Source organism: Cupressus sempervirens, chromosome 7, assembly GCF_028749045.1.
Source record: "Cupressus sempervirens isolate cs-2001-9-10 chromosome 7, ASM2874904v1, whole genome shotgun sequence".
Lineage (NCBI taxonomy): Eukaryota > Viridiplantae > Streptophyta > Pinopsida > Cupressales > Cupressaceae > Cupressus > Cupressus sempervirens.
The window spans coordinates 932175850-932199030 of NC_143124.1; the positions used below are offsets into that span (position 1 = coordinate 932175850).

The 23181-nt window shown below is 35.7% G+C and overlaps 1 protein-coding gene and 1 pseudogene across 3 annotated transcripts; one reads left to right on the forward strand and one right to left on the reverse strand.

Annotated features, from left to right (window-relative positions):
* The first annotated feature begins 802 nt into the window (after nucleotides 1–802).
* Nucleotides 803–21875, forward strand: LOC149550627 (ribosome production factor 2 homolog). 2 transcript variants are annotated; one of them, XR_016354221.1, is made up of 10 exons: nucleotides 929–1110; nucleotides 17819–17927; nucleotides 18174–18383; nucleotides 19271–19516; nucleotides 19624–19692; nucleotides 19918–20091; nucleotides 20275–20340; nucleotides 20436–20690; nucleotides 21359–21407; nucleotides 21634–21875. XR_016354221.1 is itself a non-coding variant. In XM_089793613.1 (8 exons), the coding sequence occupies exons 2-8, from the start codon at nucleotides 17859–17861 to the stop codon at nucleotides 20583–20585; spliced, it is 984 nt and encodes a 327-aa protein (XP_089649739.1). In that variant the 5' UTR covers nucleotides 803–1110; nucleotides 17819–17858; the 3' UTR covers nucleotides 20586–20841. The 2 variants fall into 2 exon arrangements, 1 of the variants encoding a protein (XP_089649739.1); XM_089793613.1 differs by lacking the exons at nucleotides 21359–21407; nucleotides 21634–21875 and having other exon boundaries at nucleotides 803–1110; nucleotides 20436–20841.
* On the reverse strand, nucleotides 12704–14152 carry LOC149550628 (translocase of chloroplast 108, chloroplastic-like; annotated as a pseudogene). Its single transcript, XR_016354301.1, has 2 exons — nucleotides 13912–14152; nucleotides 12704–13880 (listed from the first exon to the last, which is right to left on the reverse strand). The product of XR_016354301.1 is annotated as a translocase of chloroplast 108, chloroplastic-like (transcript).
* Nucleotides 21876–23181: the final 1306 nt, after the last annotated feature.

Consider the following 23181-nt stretch of genomic DNA (forward strand, 5'->3'; position numbering starts at 1 on the left):
ATAATTCTTTTATTTATATAATTAATATATATGTAAATATTAGTTTATAATCTATTTATAAATAAATTTTAGGATTAATAACAATTAAGTATATAAATATTTTTTAATTTTTTACTTTGTGTAGACTTTTCAACAAATTGTTGCTTTTAAGAAAATACTTATTTACATATTTATTAATATAACAAATAATATAAATATATATTATAATATATTTGATCTATTCACACTATTGAATGTATTTAAAATTACATTTATTTTAATTAATATAAATCAATCAATATAAACAAATAATCTTCACTCACATCTCAAAAGTGATATTACACCAAACTTCACCAAACTAAAGGCAGAGACTTTGGCGCTTGGGCCCCTTGTTATTTTAATAGACTCCAGGAAAAAAAAGAAAAAAGAAAAAAAAAGAAAGGGACTAGAGGAGAGGACCCATTACTTGAACGGGTTCCAATGGTTGTGATAGAAATCGTTTACTTTATACCTACACTTGTTGACTTATTGTCCAATTTTTTTGACAACATTGCACCAATACTTGTGACTTTTAAATTGTCAATACAATGATGATTACCAAAAAAAGAGTGAAAATGTACCCTTTGATCTAAAAAGTAACCAATGATGTGATGCCACATCAACTCTGCAAATATGGGTACCTTTTTTGCACAATCAATGGTCTCATTTTTTATTTGGACTGTTTTGGACAACTTGACAAAAAGCATGTTGATGTGGCATCATAATTGATGATGTGAATTTGAAAGCTGAGTTATAAGTAGACAACTTGCTAAATAAGTTGTTGTAAAAAATTGGGAGTGATTTAAAATTTTAGTGTAAGATTTTGATAAGCGCAAAGTTAGGGTGCTCCGTTTCTCGGACCTCTCCCCTAAGCCTTTGATAAGCGCAAAGTTAGGGTGCTCCGTTTCTCAGGCCTCTCCCCTAAGCCAAAAAGCCTTTCCTTCCACGGTGATCATAGGGTAATCAAATACTAAACGCGACGAACTCTTAATTTTCTCATTCCCTTCTGTTATTTCTCTTTCCTGCAGCCGCCAGTCTAAGACTCGGAACTGAAGTTCTGCAGAAAAAATAATAGCAGATTCCCATGTACAGGTACGCTTGGTTCTGAAGGCTTTAACTCCATTTTCTGTACTTGTTTACCATATCTATAACTTTTCATTGCATGTCTATTGAATCCTTGAATGCATTCTGCTCTTTGTTAGTGAGTGTTTTGAGAGCGCCTTTCATTTTGAACTACCATTTGATTACTTCATGACCGAAAATTGGGGCTCGTTATCTCTGTAAACGTTTTCTGTACATATTTATCTCTGCAAGAAAATGTTTCTTTCAACTTTGTCGCCGTATTTTTCTGTGCCATTGAAGTTCTCTGGTCGGGCGTGGGTTTCTGTATCATGCTGAGATCAGACCATCTTTTTTTTCCTGAAAATCTCTATATTTCTTTTTTCTTGCCGGTGCCTTTGCTGTTTATAAAACCTAAAAGCTTTTCTATTCAATCTCTGTAGACTTTGGAGGCTGCGGGCTAAACAAACTCTTTGTACCCTTCTCTTCCAAGACGCAATGAATATCTTGTACAAGCTGCAAGGGTTTTCTTGTATGAGGATTTTAATTTCTTTATTCATTTGGGATACCTCTCCATAAGGACACGACAATGGACAACTTTGAAGACTTATATTCTCATATAATGATAATTGCAGAGAAATCCATGACACAAGGTTCAATTTATCTCACTACTAAAAATAGCTACATCTCAAAAATTTATTCCCCATTTATTCCGATCCCCCCTCCATCCCCCTCCTGGAAAAAAGGCCCTTTACTTAGCCTCTGTAAGACCTATTTATGAATGAATGAATGAAGGAATTCAATGACGTCCATGAGATCAACGACCTTTTGGACCATGTGCCAAAAAAACCTAAATTAACTCCATATTCCTTTCCATATTTGATCTCCTGCAATGACTTTTGAAAATCAAACTAGCAGCCTACCTCATCTTATCCTCTTCAAATAAACTATGCTTGCTCATGCTCGCCTTCAACGCATTTTTTTGCAAAACCTGCAAATTATCTCCCCCCATTCCTCTTTAGGCCTTTTCCATCTACCCGTCTCGCATCTGAGATGATGTGAACTAGTCCTCGACTAAGCCACTAACACCCTAGCCTTACCATATTTGACCCAAGATAAGATTGATGCCTATGCCCCCTAGTAGAAACTATGTAAGTTACAGAAGCAATGACCTTGAAAATGAATAGTATCAAGAATTGAATTTTAAAATAGAACCAATTTTACCAACCCAAAAAAAGACAAGATCCCATTCATACTAAAAAAACAAAATTAAATGTCCTAAAGAGAAAGAATGCATTTAACTTCCAATTGTATTTCCATGAAAAGTTGGTGAATCTTGGTGAGATCTTCCTCTTGCCCCAAGACAAAATTTACTCTTCAATACTCTACATAGCTGGTCATCTCTTTCCATGCCACAAAACATAATTCAAAGATGATGTCAAATTGCTTTCATTCGGTAGAATGGTTACAGTACACTCAATATGAATCCATTGATCTCAATAGCAACATAAGAAACTATACCAATCGTAACTGTAAGCATACCAAATGATTATGAGGGAAAATAGTTTTCTTATTTGATTACCAAAATTAACAAGTACATCATTCATGTTCCAATGTTCTTAAATAGTGCTCAGTTGGTTAGGGAGACCAAAAAACCCATCCCTTGGCTACCTAAACTACCGAAACCAAGTACTAACTATCTTTAATTTACATTATTGTTTTATTTTGCGCTACATTCCCCCCATCAAAAGAAGTCATCTTCCAGTCGACTACCCAACAATAACCCAAAAGAAAACTATACTTCAAAATATAGGGTGGGAAGACGCCTCTGAATTGGATGCTTGTAGCCACAAATGTTGTAGATCTCATTCAACCACTATCTGCTTAGCCCGAACTCCTTGTGGCAGTCGCAAGGCTTCCATCCTATATTTTTTTGTGGATGCCAATTTCTCTTCTGTTGATGCTAGTTTCTATGCTTGAGCTTCTTTCTCCCTTTCCCACTCTTCTTCCATTCTTTTTGTCAACTCTTTTTCTTGTTGGAGTCTAAGGAATGTACCCCTAAACACTTCCTTCGTGCGAGCAAGTGACTTCATGAGAGGTGGTTGCTCCATCATTGTAGGCCGACTAATCATCTAGAAAGGCTTTGAAATTCTCTTCCGACTTTCCATCAAAGATGTGGAGTATGATTCTCTAGAATGTGGTGGATGCATTGCATAGCCCAAATGGCATCTTGTTGTATGCATACACCTCGTCTCTACTATGAACGTGGTTTTTCAATTTGCCCTCTTTCGTAATGCTAATTTGGTTATATCTCAAAAACCCATCCATGAAGGAATACATCTCATGATTAGCCACTTCTTTTAAAATGGTGTTAGTAAATGGAATTGGAAAAGGGTAATTTATTGTTACCGCACTTAGAGGCATCTGAAGTCTACACAAATCCAGATTTGGTTCCTATCTTTTCTCAAGGATATAATTATGGGCAGTACCCACTCACTAGTTTGGACCTTGAGTATTGTGCCTGCATCAAGCATCTTAGTGATCTCCTTGTGTACTTTGGCCGCATAGTTCTTGTTCATTTGATAGGGTCTCTTGCGCATTGGTCTTTCTCCAGGTACGAGAGGTATTTGATAGATGCATAGTTCTGGTGGCACACCCTTTAAGTTCTTGTACATCCATGCGAACACAATCTTATATTCGAGGAAGATTCTAAAGGTTGCTTCTTTCAACATCGGGTCCCAGTCATCTCCTATGAGAATCTCCTTAGGATGGTTTACCTCCCCTAGATTTATCTTTTCCAGCTTAGCCTCTTCATATTCTGTTTCTTTGTCCTTCTTGAATTTGTGTGTTGGGGTGTCATTCAGGGTGGCTGAACCCTCCTTGTACTCCTCATAGCACCCCGAGTATTCCTCCTAAGATTGCATCTCTTCTAGACTTTGTAGCATATTACATTTTAGTTGAATCACTTCATAGCCTCCGTTTTCTAGTGAAATAAACAATTGAGGGAACTTGTTTCATCTTTTGAGCATTCTCCTAGCCGTAATATACCTTCTTCATCTGGCTCAACTCCCTTGCCATCTTCATCCTTGGCCTCTAAATCAAATGTGAGTCCCTAACTTATAGTTTGGTTGTTCATGTCAATAGTACATTTACGTCCATCTACTTCGATGGAAAGGGCATTCTTCTTGCAATTGTGATTCGACTTCATTGTGATGTACCATCCTCTCCCTAACAATGCATCATACCCCTTCTTTTCCATAGTAATCACCACAAATTGAACTGTTGTGTGGCAATCATTATTTTTTGCTCCATCAGTTTCCCAATGGGCTTAATTCCATGTTGATCTACTCCTACTAATTGGAATGTGGGTGGCCAAAGAGTTGGTTTTCTGAGGGCCTTCCAAGTCTCCTTAGGGAGGACATCGATGCTCGAGCCTTCATCCACAATAGTGTTTGCCAACTTGCACCCCATTATCTCCATTTCTACCATAGTAGGTGTCCTCACCATCCCTATGGTAAATAAGGTGTTTGTGTCCTTCCCTATTTTTGCTTCCTTGGGTGTTCTTCCTTATCGCTTCCTCCTTGTGTTAGTGCCACCCTTAGCTGAGGTAATGCTTCGAATAGATCGACAATGTTTGCTGGTATAGTAGCCTTTAGTACTTGCTGCATGATGTTGGTTTTTGGTACAAACCTTGAGGAGGGGTTTTTAGAAGTACTTATTGTTCCTTTCTTTGCCATGGTATCTTGGATATCCCTATTGGCTTCCTCAAATCTCTCTTTCTCTGTGCCTGCATCAGGATATGTGAATTTCTTGGCTTGCATTCTTGTGATGGTTGGTACTTCCCTCTCTGGGTCTACAATCTCTAGCATGTTCACACCTTTTTGTTAGGGGTAATTGGCATCCCCATGATTACCAGGTCCACACCACATGCAAAGCATCTCTACATTTTGTCCTCCACTCTACAGTCTCGATCAAAATGTCCCCATTCATTGTACTTCCTGCATTGTATCTTGGGACGTCCCCTCGAATCATATTGGTTTCGGCTCCTGAGTGTATTATTGTTGCTATTGTTATTAATTCCCCTCTTGTTGTTTTGGTATCCTCCAGGTGATGCATCCATGTTTGTGTTCCATGGGGGAGTGGAGGGTGGTGTAGATTTTTCTCCTTGCGTAAAGAATACCTGAGCATTCTATGCCTTCAAATTATAGGGGCAGTCCTTAATTGAATGTTCCAATACCTGACATATGTCATAGAAGACCTTTCTAGGGAAACCATTTTTTGTGTCCATCCTTTTCATAGTCAGTGCACCATAATTCCTTCCCTTATTTTCTTCTCCCCTTGTTGTCATCTCCTTCATCATTCTCATCATATCTTTCCTCAATGCCTAGGTTGCTTTTAGACTCGTCCCCACTCTCTTCTGAACCCTCACTTTCACTTCCATGCCTCCCCCCTTTTGAGGTTTTGCTTTCTCTTTCTGTATCCATAGCACAACTACAAGCGTCCGTGAAAAATTGTGGTGGTACAACTTTGATTTTTCTATGTAGGGACGAAGCAAGCCCCTCAATAAATCATTTTTTCTTTAGTCTGTGTGCGGTTTGTTCTCTAGTTTCCCAATCAATTCTTTCATTCTCCTACTCTAGGTTCTTATGGATTCATTTTCCCCTTATCTTGTATTGTATATTTCTGTTGCTATGTTGTCATTGTCCTTAAAGAGTCTAAATTCTTCCTCAAAGGTTGTACGAAGATCCTTACATGTCGCTTTCTTCCCGACCTCCAGATTTGTGTACCAATCATTGGGCAGTGCAACTTATGGTGGTGAGAAATGCCTTTAACCACTCGTTTGCATTGTTCTTGCCATTGGCCTATTATATAGTTATGCATGTTTCACACTGTCAACTTAGATCCTCCAATCCTTCTATGAATCTAGGAAGTTTTTGTTTGTCTATGGCCATCCTAGTTCTTCCACTTTTTCCTCCTGACAAGGTAGTGTTTCCTTCTGGGATGGTGTTCCATCTTGACGGGACAATGTTCCCTCTTGACAGAATTACTCCCTGAGTACTTGGCCCAGTTACTTCTCCTTTCCCCTAAAGTTCTCTCTCTCGATTAGAGCTTTGTTCTTGGGTAGGACGATACTCTACTCGTGCTGGGGTATCCAGGTCGGTCCACCCCTCCTTCCTTCCTTGTCCTTTTGGAATTGCCAAATTGGCTATTCCCCGTATAGTGTTTTTAATCAAATTTTCTTCAGTTTGGTTTGGCACGTGAGTTTAGCAACCCCTCTGAGACAACGATGCCTTTCTTCCTACTCCATAGTATGTAGAAACTGCCATAGGGCAATTTCCCCTTCAATGTTTTCTTCTGATACTCGTCTCGAGGCCTTATTTGGGATTAGGGGCATGAATTGTTTTATTGTATTGTTGTCCGCCTAGGATTTTCCTGTTCTTGGAATTCACGTGTACTTCTTTCATCAAACTATTAGAGTACTTGTTGCCTTCTTCGCTCTCTTTGAACTTTCACTCTCTCTTCCTCCACTCATACCAAATTTCTTTCCAGGAACTGAGGTATTTGTTCAAGGAGTTTGTACGTTGTTGGTGGCACTGAAAGTTCGTCCTGTACAATGCTCTTTGGAACCACTCTCTCTTGGGCTTCCCTTTGCACATACTAATCGACGAAAACTTCCCAAGCTACCACCAAGTCTCGTGTCACTTGATCTTCCCATTGTTATTTCTTCCATTTCATTGTTTGTGACTTGTACTTGTGGTTGGAATGGTCTGCCCATTACTCCATCCCATTTGTCATATAACCTCCATGCTCGAACTTAGGCAACGATGCCAAATTGTAGAATGGTTAGAGTACACTCAATATGAATCCAATGACCTCAATACCAACATAAAAAATCATTACCAATCATAACCATACCAAATGATTGCGTGGGAAAATAGTATTCTTTACTGATTACCAAAACTAACAAGCACATCATTCATGTTCAAATGTTCTTTAATAGTGCTTGGTTAGTTAGAGAGACCAACCAACACATCCCCTTGCTACCTAACTACCCAAACCCAATACTAACTATCTTAATTACATTATTGTTTTTCTTTGCCTTGCACACTCGAGTCAATTTAAATTTGGTTGAACCATTGGTGCAGGTTCCTCATTCCATTCTTTTCCAGCTGTTTGAAGCACCATTCTAAGGATAGTCGGTTAATCATTTTTTTTTAGAGAAGAATTAACTTAAAAATACCACCACCTTCATTTTGATTAAGTAAAAACAGGTTTTAAAGGACTCGAAACCTTTTACAGAGTAGCAAAAAAATAAAAACTGAGAAACCCAAAAGAACTGTGCATCAACACCAAGAGCAGTACAAGCTAAAACAAGTAGCTAAAAACAACGAGCTGAAAAAGACAACAAAAAGAAAGCAAAAAGACAGCACAAAACCAGCTACAAGGTCTTTAGTAGATCCACTACTTGGTCTGCAAGGATATTCATGTTTTCTGCAAAGGCCTTTAGATCATCCATTTCTTTGGCTTTGACACCCTCTGTCTTCATACCACCACCTTTGTTGATAAATAAGCCTTCAACTAATTTTGACGGTAGATGATAATAATTGTTGAATTTTTGGTAGTAGCAGAATAAATTATTCATACCTATATTAATCAACTTAAATATTTCTCAGAGTATATCTGTAGTGATGGACTGTGATCGTTTTCTTTTGGTTTGAGCACTTACTCTGATGCTCTTCTACTCTCTTTATTCCCTTTTTTGTAATCGCGGGAGTTGCTTCTATTCTATTAAGATGTTATAGGTTTTTCCTGAATAAGAGATGTTGGGTGTATTTGTTGTCATGGTTGTGGAGTTCTTTTATGAACCATTTTCCTTTAATCTATCATTCTTATTATTCACGCCATCATATTTGCTACACTGGCTACTCGACATCGTGTTGAGTTGCATCGGCATCATGGTAGACGTCTGTGTGTTTGTCTTGCAATCTTTCAAGGAAAGCATTTATTGAGAATTTGTTGATCCCTTGACATTTCACGAAGGTCTCGTGGTGATTGTGGAGTTGCATGGCATTAGGGTTTTTGTATAAGTGGTGGTGGCTCAATTTTGGTGCTGACATGTTTTACTTTCCATTTTGGAAGACCAATGGTTCATTGTTCGTGGAGGTGATTGTGTCTCATTTCTATGGGAGGAGTGTATGCATCTCGAGCAGAGTTTTATTTTTAATGTTTTTAAACAAAGATATCATAAGCAGAAAATTCTTTGAGACTTGAGAACATTGCCATGCGTGCATGTTGAAGATCTTTGTAGACATCTATTATTTGTATCAATTGTTTTTGTATTCGTCAATATCATGTTGTACATGATCAAAACACGATAGACTCATAAGTCATGATCTTTTGAAGTTAGTATCTGTGAAATGCTTGGAGAATTTTGGTTAAGCCATGATCATTTGAAGTCAATGTCTTGGAGATACTTGGAGAATTTTGGTTAACTTTAAGTGATTGATTGTTGAGTATCGACAAGTAGAAGATCGTGATTTGTGCATTTATTTTTAGCATTCAATAAAAGATCAAAATTGAAGTGGAAGGTTTTTCCAAAAATGTTTTGTGTTTTTATGTTTCGGTTCATTGCATTCTTATGTATTTTGGTTTGAAATTTAACATGGTATCAAAAAGGGTCTAAGGAAATGATCCAGAACCAGAATATTTGAAGTTACATGTTACTTTCTGCTCTACTTTCAGTTTGGTTGTTTCAGCTCTCTACAATGGTGAATGGACTGAAAGTTGAAGATAGGTTGGATGTAGCATCCAACTTCACTTCTCGCAAATTTAGGGTCCTAATTGCGCTTGAAGAGAATGATCTTCTTAACCACATGAAGTTTGATGTAGTTGAGCATACCAATGACACTAAGAAAGTGCAAATGGAGAAAGAACATCATTATGGCAAGGAAGATTCTAATTGATTATGTTAAAGGACATCTGGTACATATCATATCCAAGTTGAATTCAGCTAAGGAGATGTTTGAATGTTTTCGAAGTTTATATGAATTCACCAACACTAGCAAAGCACTAGCCTTGAGATGTCAACTCCTACATATTAAGTTGTCTAAAGTTGAACCTATTGTATCTTTTTTTATGAAGATTACAAAACTAAAGGATCAACTAATGCTATTGGAGAATCAATTGAGAACAGAGACCTAGTTATGTTGGCCATGAATGGCCTTCCTTACTCTTGGGAATCCTTTATTCAAGGGATTAGTGGAAGAGATGAATTACCCAAGTTCGATTGTTTGAGAGCTGATTGTATTTAAGGGGAGTGCAGATTGGAGGCAAGAAGAAATGAGAGGAAATCTCACCATGAAGAAGATCATATACTTGCTACTAATGCTTCTAAAAGCAAAGGAAGTGAATGGAGAAAAGGAAATTTCAAGAGAAATAGGAATGAGGATTCAGATTCAACTCCTGATCCGAAGAGGAAGAAGGATCTTTCTAGAATTCAATGTTTCATATGTGACTAATACTGTCACATTGCCGGAGATTGTTTATCATGACCAGAGCATCAAGCTGCTGCTACAAACATTGATGATGCTTCACCTCGTAAAGAATCTGGCGATAATTCAAAAGGATTCTTATTTTGAGGTATTACTTTTCTAAATTCAAAATTGTTATTTTTATTGTTGAATCTCCATTGGTTTTCTTTCTAAGAACGATTCTTCTACATAGTTTTTCAAGTTCAAAGTACTTATTCAGATTTTGTATTGTGGTTTAAATTCTATAGTAAAGATATGATTTATAATTGTGATTGAGATGTTATTGGAGCTTTACTCATCCAAATTCAAGAATTCATATGGAATCAAAGAGATGGTGAACGACCTTAGTTGGTTAGCTATTTGAAGTAATCAGCAAGCTAGTTCTCTATTTCTGTTGGGTGTTCAAGTCTTTAATTTAAGAAGTTATATCAATTTTATCAGATATGTGTGTGTGTGTAATGATGTAGGAGCATCCTAGGGTAGTGCACAACCGTGGAGGAGCATTGGGCTTGGATTTTGTGGGCCTTATGTTTCGCGCGGTTACAGTTATGTTCGAGGCATATTGGTAGACCTTTTACTATGTGCACATAATGAGTGGAGTAGCTTGAAGTTAGAGCTCTTTTGGTGACTGTTGGTAACGTGTTCCTATTTCTTGGGCAGACTTTCTCAACATTTAGTTGTTTCTTTTAAGTTCTATAATCCATTTTTCTCTAAGACAAGGAAATTTGATGTGAAAGCCCTTGTTAATGTATTCTTCTCTGTGACAGAAGTTTGAGGAGCAAGCCCTTGTCAATGCATTCTTCTTTACTTTAGTTCTACTCTTTCTCGGACATCATTTGGTGGTTCTGTTGCTATTAGTTTCCTTTGTTGTACTTCAACCCCTTAGACCTTTTTGGTGGTCTCTTGTTGGACAATAATAAATTTATCTTATCTAATCTTATCTTTGCAAAAAAAGTTTGAGGTGCAAGCCCTTGTTAGCGCATTTTTCTTTGCTAAAGAAGTTTGGGGCACAAGCCCTTTGTTAATGCATTCTTCTTTGTGAGAGAAGTTTGAGGTGAAAGCCCTTGTTTCACCCTCAAGGAGTAGCTGTGGTGGATCCAACCCTTGGGAGTAGCCATGGTGGATGTCATGTTTGAGAATCCATGACTTAGCTCTCACATTCCTTCACTCTCTGGGAGTAGCCATGGTGAATGTCATGCTGAGATGACAATAACATGTTGAGAAAATTTGTGATGAGATTTTGTTATTGACACTTTTTTTGTTGCAACTTTTATGTTTGTTATATTAGGAGATGCCAAGACATATGAATAATCTCTCTGTTGCTAAGGAGTGTTGAAGTTTTGGTAGCAGAGAGATAAATTATTCATACTTGTGTTAATCAACACAATTTTTTCGTCAAAGTATATCTACAGTGATGGACTGTGATCATTGTTTTTTATTCGAGCACTTGCTATGAGTCTCTTCTACTTTCTTGATTCCTCGTTTTGTATTCTCAGGAGTTGCATCTTTTCTCCTAAGACGTAATTGTTTTCTATCAAAAGTGAGCTATAGTCAATATCGAGATGAGACATTGGATGCATTCCTTGTCATGGACGTGGATTTCTTTTATGAACCATTTCCTTTGTTCTATCATTCACATCATTTATTTTTTGGAATGGCTACCTGATATTGTGTTTGAGTTGTATTGGCATCATGGTAGATGTATGTGTGTTTAAGTCTTGCGATCATTCAAGGAAAACATTTATAGGGAATTTGTTGAAGAGTCTTTATCTTGTGTGAAATAGTTGTCCCTTGTCATTTTGTGAAGGTCTCTTTAGTGATCATGGAGTTACATGGCATTGGGGCTTCTGTATAATTGGCAGTGATTCAATTTTGTTACTAACATGTCATACGTAGTATTTTAGAAGACCAATGGTTCATTTTTCATGGAGGTGATTGTGTCTTGTTTCTATGGGAAGGGTATATACATCTCGGGCAAAGTTTTGTTTGTAATGTTTTTCAACAAAGAATATCATAAGCAAATAATTCTCAAAGACTTAACGAAATTGCCATGCGTCCATGTTGAAGATCTCTTTAGATGTTTATCATTTGTATCGAGGGTTTTTTATATTCTTTAATATTATGTTGTAAATGATTGAAACGCAATAGACTTATATGTCATGATCATTTGAAGTCAGTTTTCATGAGATAGTTGGATGATTTTGGTTAAGTCTAAGTGACTGATTGGTTAGTATCAACTATGAGAAGATAGTGATGTGTGCATTTGTTTTTATCATTCAATAAAGGATCAAGATTTTATGGTTTGAGTTTTTCACCCTCAAGTTGAAGGTTTTCCAAGATAAGTTTTGTGTTTTGTGTTTTTTGTTTTAGTTCATTGCATTCTTATGTATTCTAAATTGAAATTTAGCAATAATTTCCGTTTGGAAAAATGTGTTGTCACCTCAGTAAATCTGTTCCGTTACACCTCAACATTAAAGAAATTGTACCTTGTTAGATTTGAAAAGATTCACATGAAAGAATGAGCCTTGCACTTTGATTAGGAGTCAATGGGATCGCATCCTCAGGCATATTGGAGGGTTGAGCAACTTTTGAACTTTGGAACCTTACCACTTTGGCAAATGGATCGAGAAAGTCCAGACTTGGTTTAGACTCACAAAAAATTGTCATGGCATGCTGAGTTGGAGAGTTGTATGACATCAGTACCGAGGAACACCATTGAGGTCTTTTCCATTTCCAGACTTCAATGAAAGCCCGACCTCCTAATAAGGGAAGAACCTTGAATTTTTCGACGCTTATCAATGGCATTGATTGGGTCTGAACTTTGACTTACAAGCTCAAAATGGGATGCTTCCATATTTTCGGAATAGGGTCAAAAGTTTAAAATCTGCCATTTTCAAATTTGGAGTAACACTATGATAACTTGCATTGCTTGCAACTTAGCGGCACAGTAGAGCATACATTTACCTGAATTAAGGTGGCATTTGCCAATTATTATAGTTATTTGAATAAAAGTCAATATATGTTTATTTTTAAATTTGCAAATATATATGTAGCTTCTTCTTGTTTATAATCTCATGAAGACAATGTCAACATATTTAGTACATTTTGCATATTTGGCAGAGCAGATGTAACCAACAATACTCAAGCTCATCAAAGTAAGCCCTTCTTTGATCTTTGCTAAGGTCACTGAACTCAGATTTTGACAATGGCTTAAAACTTAAAATGAAAAAGACCATTTTATCTTCTGAGTCAAATGACCTTTCTCAATCCTCATACTATTCACCTCCAGCAACACCTTGGTCATATAGTATATGTGATTGTGATCATGATTGCAGAAGAAACAACATCAGATAAGTAAACCTTGGGGCACTCAAGTTTACAGAAAATTGCCTTCCTGGGATGCCATCTTCCAGCTTCAAAATTTTATTTGCTTCTTTTAAAACCTTGGATGCAGAACATGATAACAACAAATGAGCCTTCCTTTCTTCCTGGCTGGGTATAATATTTTCATTGATTCTATCTCCATTAGAGGATAGACAATTCTCTACTAATGATACAGGATTGAGCATCACATTACTAACTGCTTGTTAAATGAAGTGTTGTAAAGGATGAGAATTATGAGCAACAAACATTTCATAGCTAAGAGGGGCTTCATCCGTTCCATCTGGGAGACCTGAAGAAGAATGAGTAAGCACTGAAAGGGTATTGAACCAGATGACAGCTTCAAAAGCCTTTATTTGAGTAGCTGAAAATCACTATAGTTAGCATTTTGCATGTCTAGGTGATCCAAATAAAATACGAAATCTGGAGGATACTTTCTAATAGAGTTCTTTGTTCTTGACACAATCGCCTTATTTTTCTGATAAGCAGCAGGAGAGGACATCAGGCCCGAGTGTCCATTATCTTTCTGATTCTTTGCTTTGTTCCTATAAATGGTTCCAAGTACGTTCTTGACCTTCTTTGTAATAGGTTGGAAAACATCCTGTTCTACTTTTAGTTTATCAAAAACGGAATTACTTTTTGCACTCTTACCTTCACCTGTTTTTCTTAAAAGCATAATGGTACATGTAAATTCCAAATCTTCTTGGTAAGCAGTCTCCTGTTGCTTTGCTATTGCCCTAGCTCTGTCATAACCAAATGAAAAAACATCCATAACCATCTTTCAGCGCTACGAATTTGACCTAGCCCCTGCACAGTGCTCAAATTACAGTGCTTAAATTTGTATTTGAATAATCTGGACTTTCCCTTGCATGTGCTCCTTTTTGTCGGCAAGACACACATTGAACTGGCCATCTTCATTTTTTGGGGGATGCCATTGGTGAAACATGCCCATATTCTCTAGGAGCTTGCATAGGACCAAAACCAGAATATAGATTTACAACAGGAGATTACAAGCTGGGATGATAGGTTAAGATAGATATCCCATTTGGTGGTATTTCAAAAGATTGTGCATGATTTGGTGTGTCCCTCTTCACTTTGCTGTCTTTGCATCTGATAAGTGATGTCTTTTCTATTTTGACATCATCGATCTTTTGCCGACACATGAAATTATCAGATACCAATAAAATATTTTCTTCTAGCAAAGAATCTTGAATCTTGGATCCTTGTTGTTCCTATTCAATGGTCTGGTCTGTAGTAATGTCTTGTGTTTGGTCTGATACCTTCTTCTCTGACCCCATTTCTTGTCTTCATCTCATAATTTTTAATGGAGGACATGTCCCATTGGATGAATGGGTTCAAGACATTATATTCAACATTATACATTACTATTTCATCCTCATGTTGTGGTGCTATGGACTGTTCTCCCTCGGGGCTTGCCTCTTCTCTTTGGAAAAAATTGACTTTGATTTTCTTGTTGCCTGGATTAATTGAAAACCTGGCATCAGCTGAGTAACATCCTCCTGCAAAAGGCTGTTTGGATCTATGTTTCAACCAACATTCCTTTGTTGATTCATCACTCTTAGGTTGCAAACCATCTCTACCATAGAATCAAAGTTCCCAGACTCGGACCCAACCTTGACTCAACAAGGGTAACTCGACTCGTGAACCAGCTTGGACTCGGCTGTGGCTTGGCAAAGCAACAAAACTCTTGAAATTTTTATCAAGATTTACCCTTGCCTTCACCCTTTCAGCTATCATATATTGAAACTAAGAGGGCTGACCCAACTCACCGACCCAGGATACTCACCTGGCTCACGGAGAGTCATGGAACAATGCACTGAATCTCTCTCAGAGGAATGAAATTATCTGTTTTGCCCGACAACCCTTTGCATAATTTTATTGGTCCTATCCATGAATGTGTATTACAGCAGTTCCCAAAGGTTGACAAGAACAATGGCTCTCGTGCCAATGAAACCAACTTAGGATTTTATTAAATGAACCTAGGGTTTTTTCTGTATTTACTGGTCAACAATTTTTAACCAATGGACGTATGTAATACTTGTAACAGCAGCAGTAAAACCATGACATTTGTATTCCAAACCATTTAGATGAGAGAATATACTTGACTTTGCATGTAAATCTTAGTTTATTAACCACTGGAATGGATCAAACACTGATTATTGAAATGGATTATCAGAAAAAAAATTGCAATACTAATTCTGCAACGTAAATTGATATGTGCCAGCAAAATTCTCAAACAATACCATCCATGCTACTGCTTACTTGTGAAATAAGTCTATGTCCTATGAAAGCAGATAACAGTATAGACACCATAAACCACTGATCACAAAAACTTTAAGAAGAATCCAATTGCAGGATTTATATTTTCAGGAGAGTAGTCACATTATTTTGCTGACAGGTTTTGTGTACCAGATTAGTTGCCTGCATAATATAGGCTGATCTGCTCCAATAGTCAAGTGACACCTTTTATCTGGACGTGCAAGTTGGTAAAGCCAGATTGCTGCAGGCAGAATGAGAAGCCATTAAATTGGTGCAGCAACCTCTTAACTAACCACAAGCTGTTCTAAAGGAATATGCTCAGGCAGGGTTTACATCCTATGTTAGGCCTTCTCTAACCAAGGTTTCCTTCCCAATTGAGAAATGAGTATTAAAATACTTGATTTTTGTTACTGTAAGAAGGTCCAGGCTTAAACATTGTACACATTTGCACTCGGTAACAATTTACTATTCTGTTATAATGTCTATTATAAATCTGCACGATTTTGAAAAGAAGTGTTGAAAGCATATACTCCATGGTTAGCATTAGCAACACATTGTGCTTTAGTGAGTCAACATTCAAGAATCGTAGTGTAACAACTTTACAAATCTCTAGGGTTTAAGCTTTCATTTTAACCATTGAAAATTCCCATGCTTAACACTTTGGAGTTACTGTACTTCATAGTTTGAAAAAAGATCCTTTAGATAAAACATTAGTAACTCTATAATAACTAATCATGGTTACCAATAAATGTAAAGTAGATAAAGAAATAGAAATAACTTCTTTTCTGTAGTTTTACTATGGCAGAAAGATTTTTGTGGTAACTGCTAGATCTTACAAATGTAATTTTACAGAAATGATTTGTTGTGGCACCATGGGCCACATTTTAACTTATTCATGTCTCTTATGCACAGCGGCATCTTAGCTGTTTCAGGAGTTCAATAAATTTAGGTATATCCATAAATGTTGATTTATAATTATAGATACCCATGGAATTAATGAGATCTATCATCATGGCAAGAAATAATGGTTCAAATTCTGGAATTTCTGAATTCAATTTGAGCAAGCAAAGCAAACTGCAATTCCAAAGATCAGAAAATGTTGGATAAAGCAGCTTTTGAATTCTGTACTTGTGCCAACAATCAGATATTATTGCATAGCTTAGAATGCTACCATTACAACTGAAATTTGTGATACATAGATAAGCTGAAAGGTAGCCATAGTCTTAAAGTTATTAATTGATTTTACCAAAATCACCACAAGGAAATGCTCATGAGGGACAGGTTGAATGGGAAAGTAATTTTTGTAATATCATCAATGAAAAATACCTTTTGAGAGAATCAGAAGTGATTACTCCACATTGGAAGACTGGAGCAATTTGAGTAGGAAGGGAGCAATATTCAGTAGGAACCTTTTTTCAATTCTTTTAGGACACAAAATGACGTATATACTAGATGAAAATCATTTAGTATCAAGTATACTTGGAATTGACAATTTGGAGAAAAATTTCTTCTAATATTAGTTATTGACCAAAAGGCAGCTTCAAGAATTATTCTTTATGAACTGATTTTAGTTTCTTCTTTTGTTGATAAAGAGGGGAATTGGCAACTATTCCATCATCACCATGGAAATTATTTATATACTAGATAAATACATTCTTGATTTTCTAGAAGTGTTGGAAGTAACTGTGTCGTGGACAAGTTTCTGTAATATTAGCTGAAGTTATTAACAGAAAATAATTACCAGGGAAAACAAATTTAACTGAGTAGATCTAACCCAGACAAATGTCTCTCAGTGTACTGAGCTAGTTCGTAGCAAAATTAAGCAAATGTGACAATTTATTCATGATTGTATCCTCTCCATTCAAAAGAAATCTAAATGAATGATGAGAGATTGACGAAGTAGTTTGCTTACATATAAATATACACTCACAGTGAGCATGTCATTGTTGGCAGTTAATCTTTGCAGGCATTTGTTTCTTTGATGTTTGTTGGTTTACAAAGTGATTCTACCTGGACACCAAACTCTGTCATGTTCTTCTTGGAACCATTGCATGCACTAGCTGTGTCAGATGTGTCTTGGTTCTGGACCATCTTACTTTATGAATGCTGTCCTTTATCCTTTAAAGTCCTTTCATTTTGTTTTAAGGGAAACATGAATATCTACAAATTTGTCAGAAAGTTAATGCATAGAAGCCAATGGGACATTAGGGATTCCCTTTAGCCAGTTGGTTGGTCTATAAAAGTTGTCTGGAAAGTGAGTAAAATCATAACTGCATGTTGGCATAGGAAATATAAAGGATGGTGTCCCTCAAGCCATCATTGATTGTTTGAGTAAACATATATTTTCAAATTTATGTAAATCCTCTGACATGAGTCTCTCCCTTTCCATTTAGGATACGTTTTAATAGGTCCATGTTGAGCTCTTTGTTGAGTATTTTTAGCTTTTTATATTTTTTAATGAATTCATTATTGAGAAGTTTATAACTTTATATTAAACATTTGAGTTTTTGATTACTTGACTGACAATGGATCTTTTTCTGAGCTAGCAGTTATATATATTGACATTTGCCATTCTGGAGACCTGAAAGGATGTTGAAAGTTGTAAAACCTAAGACAAATCATGCAAGAAGGATTCTTGAAAAGCGTGCTCCAAAGTTGGTAAGAACTTATATTTGAAAATTATATAGTTCTGTGGTTTTGTTGGTTCAAAATGATTGCTGGATCCCTTAACACGACGTATTTTCTGTCTAGTGCAATAGTAGTATTAAACATGGAGGTTAACAAATTTTGTTTCAAGATAATATTATGTAATATTTAATTTCAAAGCATAAATTTCTTTATGGGGGTTTGTAATAATATACTATTTATAAAGCCCTATAATTTTTCTATTGGTATCTTGTGCAGGTTGAAAATGTCAAGAGAATACTAATTTTGCATGGCACAAAGACTAGCAACGTACTGAATTCTGTCTTGACTGACATATTTCATCTCAAGAGGGCTGGTGGAAATGCCATCAAATACACTAAAAAGAATGGAGATATTCGACCATTTGAGAGTGGGGGTGAAACTACCTTGGAATTTCTTTCCCAAAAGACTGATTGTAGTCTATTCATTGTATGTTTCTGCTCTTCATTACAAATCTGTGATATTTATAGGGGATTGTGCCTTTTAACTTTCAATACTAATTTGGTGATATAAATCTTTTTTAGTTCTTTTCCTTTTTTTTTCCTGCTATGTTTTGTCATCTCTCCATCATAAATCAGCTATATGTGTGGGTTGATCATAATTAAAAATGTGAAAAGTGAGACAGCTCATGGAAGGTGTAAAATATTAATTAAACTTAAATGTACATCTAGACATGATAAAGGAGATTTTGGGGTTATAAGTGCTGAGTGTGCGTAGGTAAATTAGTGGACAATTTTGATGCATTTTTAGAATTTTATGCTAATACATCAACAAAGATGTTGTCGGTAATAAAAGTAGAATTTTGAAGGCCTTAGGTTTTCCAAGTTCAAGGTAGTGAAAATCTTGTTTGAACTTTATTGCTTTTATAAACTTCTGATTGCAGTGTTCTAGCGCTTGGATTGTGCTGCAAGTGTACCTCTTTTTTGGTTCTTTTGCTCCATCCGCATTATTTGATGCTTTACAAAGCAGGAATTCCTTATGTTTATCCTTTGGGAATTGTTTGACATGTTTAAAGGCCCAAAAACTGATGGATGAACTGAAATTGGTCACGCTTCACAGCTTTGTACATTAATAATTGGTAGTGAGTAGATTCTTGGGCTTTAGAGGTACCTCCCTACTGAACAGTTGAGCACACATTATACTTTCTGATTCACATAGAACAGTTTAACATGTATATGCACCAAAATTGGTTCTTTAACCCCTAATGCATAATCTCAACAAGAATGTCAGCTCTGCATAGCTTAAAATATTCATTCTGAAATTGTGTTGTGGTTTTTTTAAAGATTTTTTTTCAGTTACTGTTCATATTGCTGCAGTTTGGCTCACATTCAAAGAAGCGGCCTAACAATCTCGTTTTGGGAAGAATGTATGATCATCATGTATATGATCTGATTGAGGTTGGCATAGAAAATTTTAGTTCGATGGAATCATTTGGTTATGGGAAGAAAATAGCCCCACAAGTAGGCTCAAAACCTTTATTTGCCTTTATTGGGGAAGGCTTTGAGACCAAGGAGCACCTGAAACATTTGAAAGAGGTTTTACTTGATATGTTCAGAGGGGAGGTATTGTTACCATTTCCTCAGTTTTCTGTGTTTGTTTACAGAAGTGAATATAACAATTTGGTTTAATTTTAAGTTGTGCATAACGAAGTTATCTTATTGTTGGTCAGGTTGTTGAAAAAATAAATCTTACAGGGCTAGACGCTGTATTTGTCTGCACAGCTTTGGGTGATGATAAGGTTTGCTAGTGTCTTTTCTTGATTCTAGATTAGATTTTACGTATGTATAATTCTGTAATATCTGGTTATAAGATTTAATAGTCATTCCAAGTGCGCATGTGGAAATGTTATTCTAAAAAAGCCACAGTAGTTGTTCTTTGTGTAGTGATTCAAATAGTTGTATCTGCTTAGATTTTTGGTTAATGTCATGACATCTTAATTTCTTGCAATTGATTAAATATTCAGGTTCGTTTCATGCACTGTGGAATACGTTTAAAAAAGTCTGGCACAATTGTTCCACGGATTGAACTGGTCGAAATAGGGCCTTCAATGGACCTGGTTCATAGACGGCATAGACTTCCAAATGATGATCTGAGGAAAGAGGCCATGAAATCTGCTATTTTGAAGCCGAACAAGAAGGTAAGTGGCTCTTGTTTTTCTTTTGCTGAGTTTTATTTACATTCAATTCTGTCAAGAAATTATTGGTAAATGTGATATGTGCATGCTTTGGTGTTTTTCTTTTGCCGAGTTTTATTTACATTCAATTTTGTCAAGAAATTATTGGTAAATGTGATATGTGCATGCTTTGGTGCTTATTTTCAGGTGAAGAATGTCAGTGGTGACCTTTTAGCTGGAAAAGTTGGAAAGATATATGTTCCAAAGCAAGAGGTATCTTTTTGGGCCTTGGAAGTTTCTAGATTCCTCCCCCTTTAAATAGATCCGGAATTGCTGTTTTAAGCCACGAGTGTTATTCCATTTTGCAGGTTGGAGACATGGCCCTAGCCAAAATGAAAGGTCTTAAGAGGGAACGGAGAGAAGCTGCAGCTGCCTTGTCGGCCTCAAAGAATAAAACACACAAAGAAATCGAAAACACAAATTCCGTAACATCAAACAAGAAGCAAAAAACAGGCTAGAAATCTTTGACTGCTGGGGTTTCTCCATTTTGATTTAATTTCTACACTGAACTAATGACTTGCATTCTGTTAAAATTCAGAATGTGTCATAACCTTGTTCTCAAGGTGAGATTTTTTTTACCATCTGGAAATCCATGAGTTATGTAGTTACATAACCTGTAATTTATTTAAGTGGCTTCAGATAACTAGTCACTTGAATCTGTATTTTGTAATTCTAAGTGTTATTTTGGCAAAGACTACTATTCTTCTTTAACAAGTCTCTTTTTGGATGCTCCAAATTTTGATATTTTGTTAGGAATTTGATCTACACATTAGGCAATGAAACCTTAATTTAATTGACCAGCTTCATTGTGCACTGAAATTTGATTGTTATTTGTTTCCTGATTATCCTGCTCACAGTGGTACTTAAGGTCTGGAAATTAGATTTTCATTACTCTTGGGTGGTTAATGAAATCTAGTGAAGGAACATGAGTGCATATTACTTTCCCATTTTTTTTATCAAGTACATTTGTCTGCAATATATATCACTTGTTTGGTTAGGTATACTTCTTGTATATCGATTGTTCGAGATATAATCTGTAAAATGTTCATTTTCATTGTGTTCAACGTGATCTTTCCATTGATTGTTTTAAGTATCCTGTAAAATGTTCATTTTCATTGTGTTTAACATTATCTTTCCATTGCTCAAAAGTAACATTTTCTGAATTGACCAACTATTTTTTGTTGCCAATTTATACTCTTATTCCCAGCCTAATTTTGACGTATTGATGTAGCATGGCAAAACGATGAATAGAAGACGCGAATTAGTTATTTCCAAAATATGTATGTACACACTTTGAGTTCACCTTTGCTTTTCATTTTACTAATAAATAAATAATTTATTTAATGAATTATACTTTAATCTGCTATTTTATCAATTCGTATAATTACAAGAACAAATATCTCTCTCATGATTTCACGTGTGAGCACGCTATCTAATGTCATTGCATAGTGAAGGTTGAGTATGCACTGTTGAGGACTTTTGACTCTTGCCTCAACTTTTTCACAGGGGAGAAGGACCAGAAGTCGCGAGGGCTAACTTCATCAACAGGTAGCTGTTGTATGGAACATCATAGAGTCTATTTTTTCTTGAAATGCAAAACAAACACTTGAGTACCTACAACTAAGGTATGAAGACACGACTAGTCATGCAATTCGTAAAATAGCACACCTAGTAAGATGTGTGAAAAATGTACTTTTAAACATCACTAAAACATAATCTAGGAATTCTTTAATAGTTGAATTAAATAATGTCATTTGTTATTAATACAATAATGTATAACTATATAAAATATAACATATATATAACTTAAATGGACTATATAGTTATTAGTAATCATAAATATTTTTTATATCTAACTTTTATATACAACACAAGAGGACAAAACTTCAACACAAAATAATTATTTGTTATAAAAATAACACATCATTATATAAAATACAACTAATATCAAACACAAAAGGACCAGTAGTTGAACAATAAGACTTTTTGACAATCTCACACATTTCATGAGATAATATAAGGCATATATTGTATTCACTTTTTATATTTGTAATAACACAAATTAATAATATCAGATTTTCATAATCTATTTATAATATAATTTTGTTTCTAGATTCGATTGCGCGTGTTTTTTAGCATCAATGTTTCGGATCACACTCTGCGGTCCACTTTTGTATAAGACAAATTGTTAATATGAAATATTTTAATGCATATACTTGTCTACCCCAATTGTTGTACACAAGTATAATTTGTGCATTTAGATATTATTATTTGCTGAAGTGAGCATTCTATTTTATTAGGTAAAGATATCATTTTTTTTAGTGACACATATAGTAAATAGTTATGATATTTTATTTGATTCAAAAAGCTATTTATTTCACTTGTTAATGGGTTTATATGTGTTTTATTGTAACATTTATAAGTTCTAACGTTTTCAAGTATTGATATTATTTATATCAACATTTAGAATTTTTTTTAATTTACTTGTAGATTATTTAATTTCAATTTATAGAAGAAATATATGATAAGATTAGATAATATGTTCACGAGTGAATGAACTATTGAACCCCGCACCCCACACGACTATTGACCCTCTCACATTCCTTATCTACACCTTTATGTCTGAGGTTGCTCTCTTATTGGTATAAGTCTCCATCGCATCCATTGACCCTTTTGATATATCTTCATTTGATTCAACTCTGACATGTCATCTTAATCTCATGCACAAGCATGCTCTCGTCTTATATCGTATTATTATTTTTCTTCTGTGGGACACTTTTCATAAGGTTAAGCCTTCAATTCATACTTCATCTTATTCGAATTCAAGTTTCCAGGCTTTTGACTGTTTACATGGAAAAAAATAAATAGATGAAAGACATCCACTTCCATGTAGACATCTTTGTGATGCTATTTTTCAATCATCTTAAACATAAAGTAGAGCATTGAATGAATTGTTCTCCAACGCAATTATGATGAGGCTTGATATTTCTACTCTCGGGAGACCACGCACCTCATAAATAGATTGGATTGAAGAGCACGAGTACTGGATGGGTT

Coding starts and splice junctions, on each gene's coding strand:
- LOC149550627 (XM_089793613.1), top strand. CDS start 17,859: ATGTTGAAAGTTGTAAAACCTAAGACAAATCATGCAAGAAGGATTCTT. Junction 18,384..19,270: donor CTGATTGTAGTCTATTCATT/GTATGTTTCTGC, acceptor ATATTGCTGCAG/TTTGGCTCACATTCAAAGAA. Junction 20,341..20,435: donor TATATGTTCCAAAGCAAGAG/GTATCTTTTTGG, acceptor TCCATTTTGCAG/GTTGGAGACATGGCCCTAGC.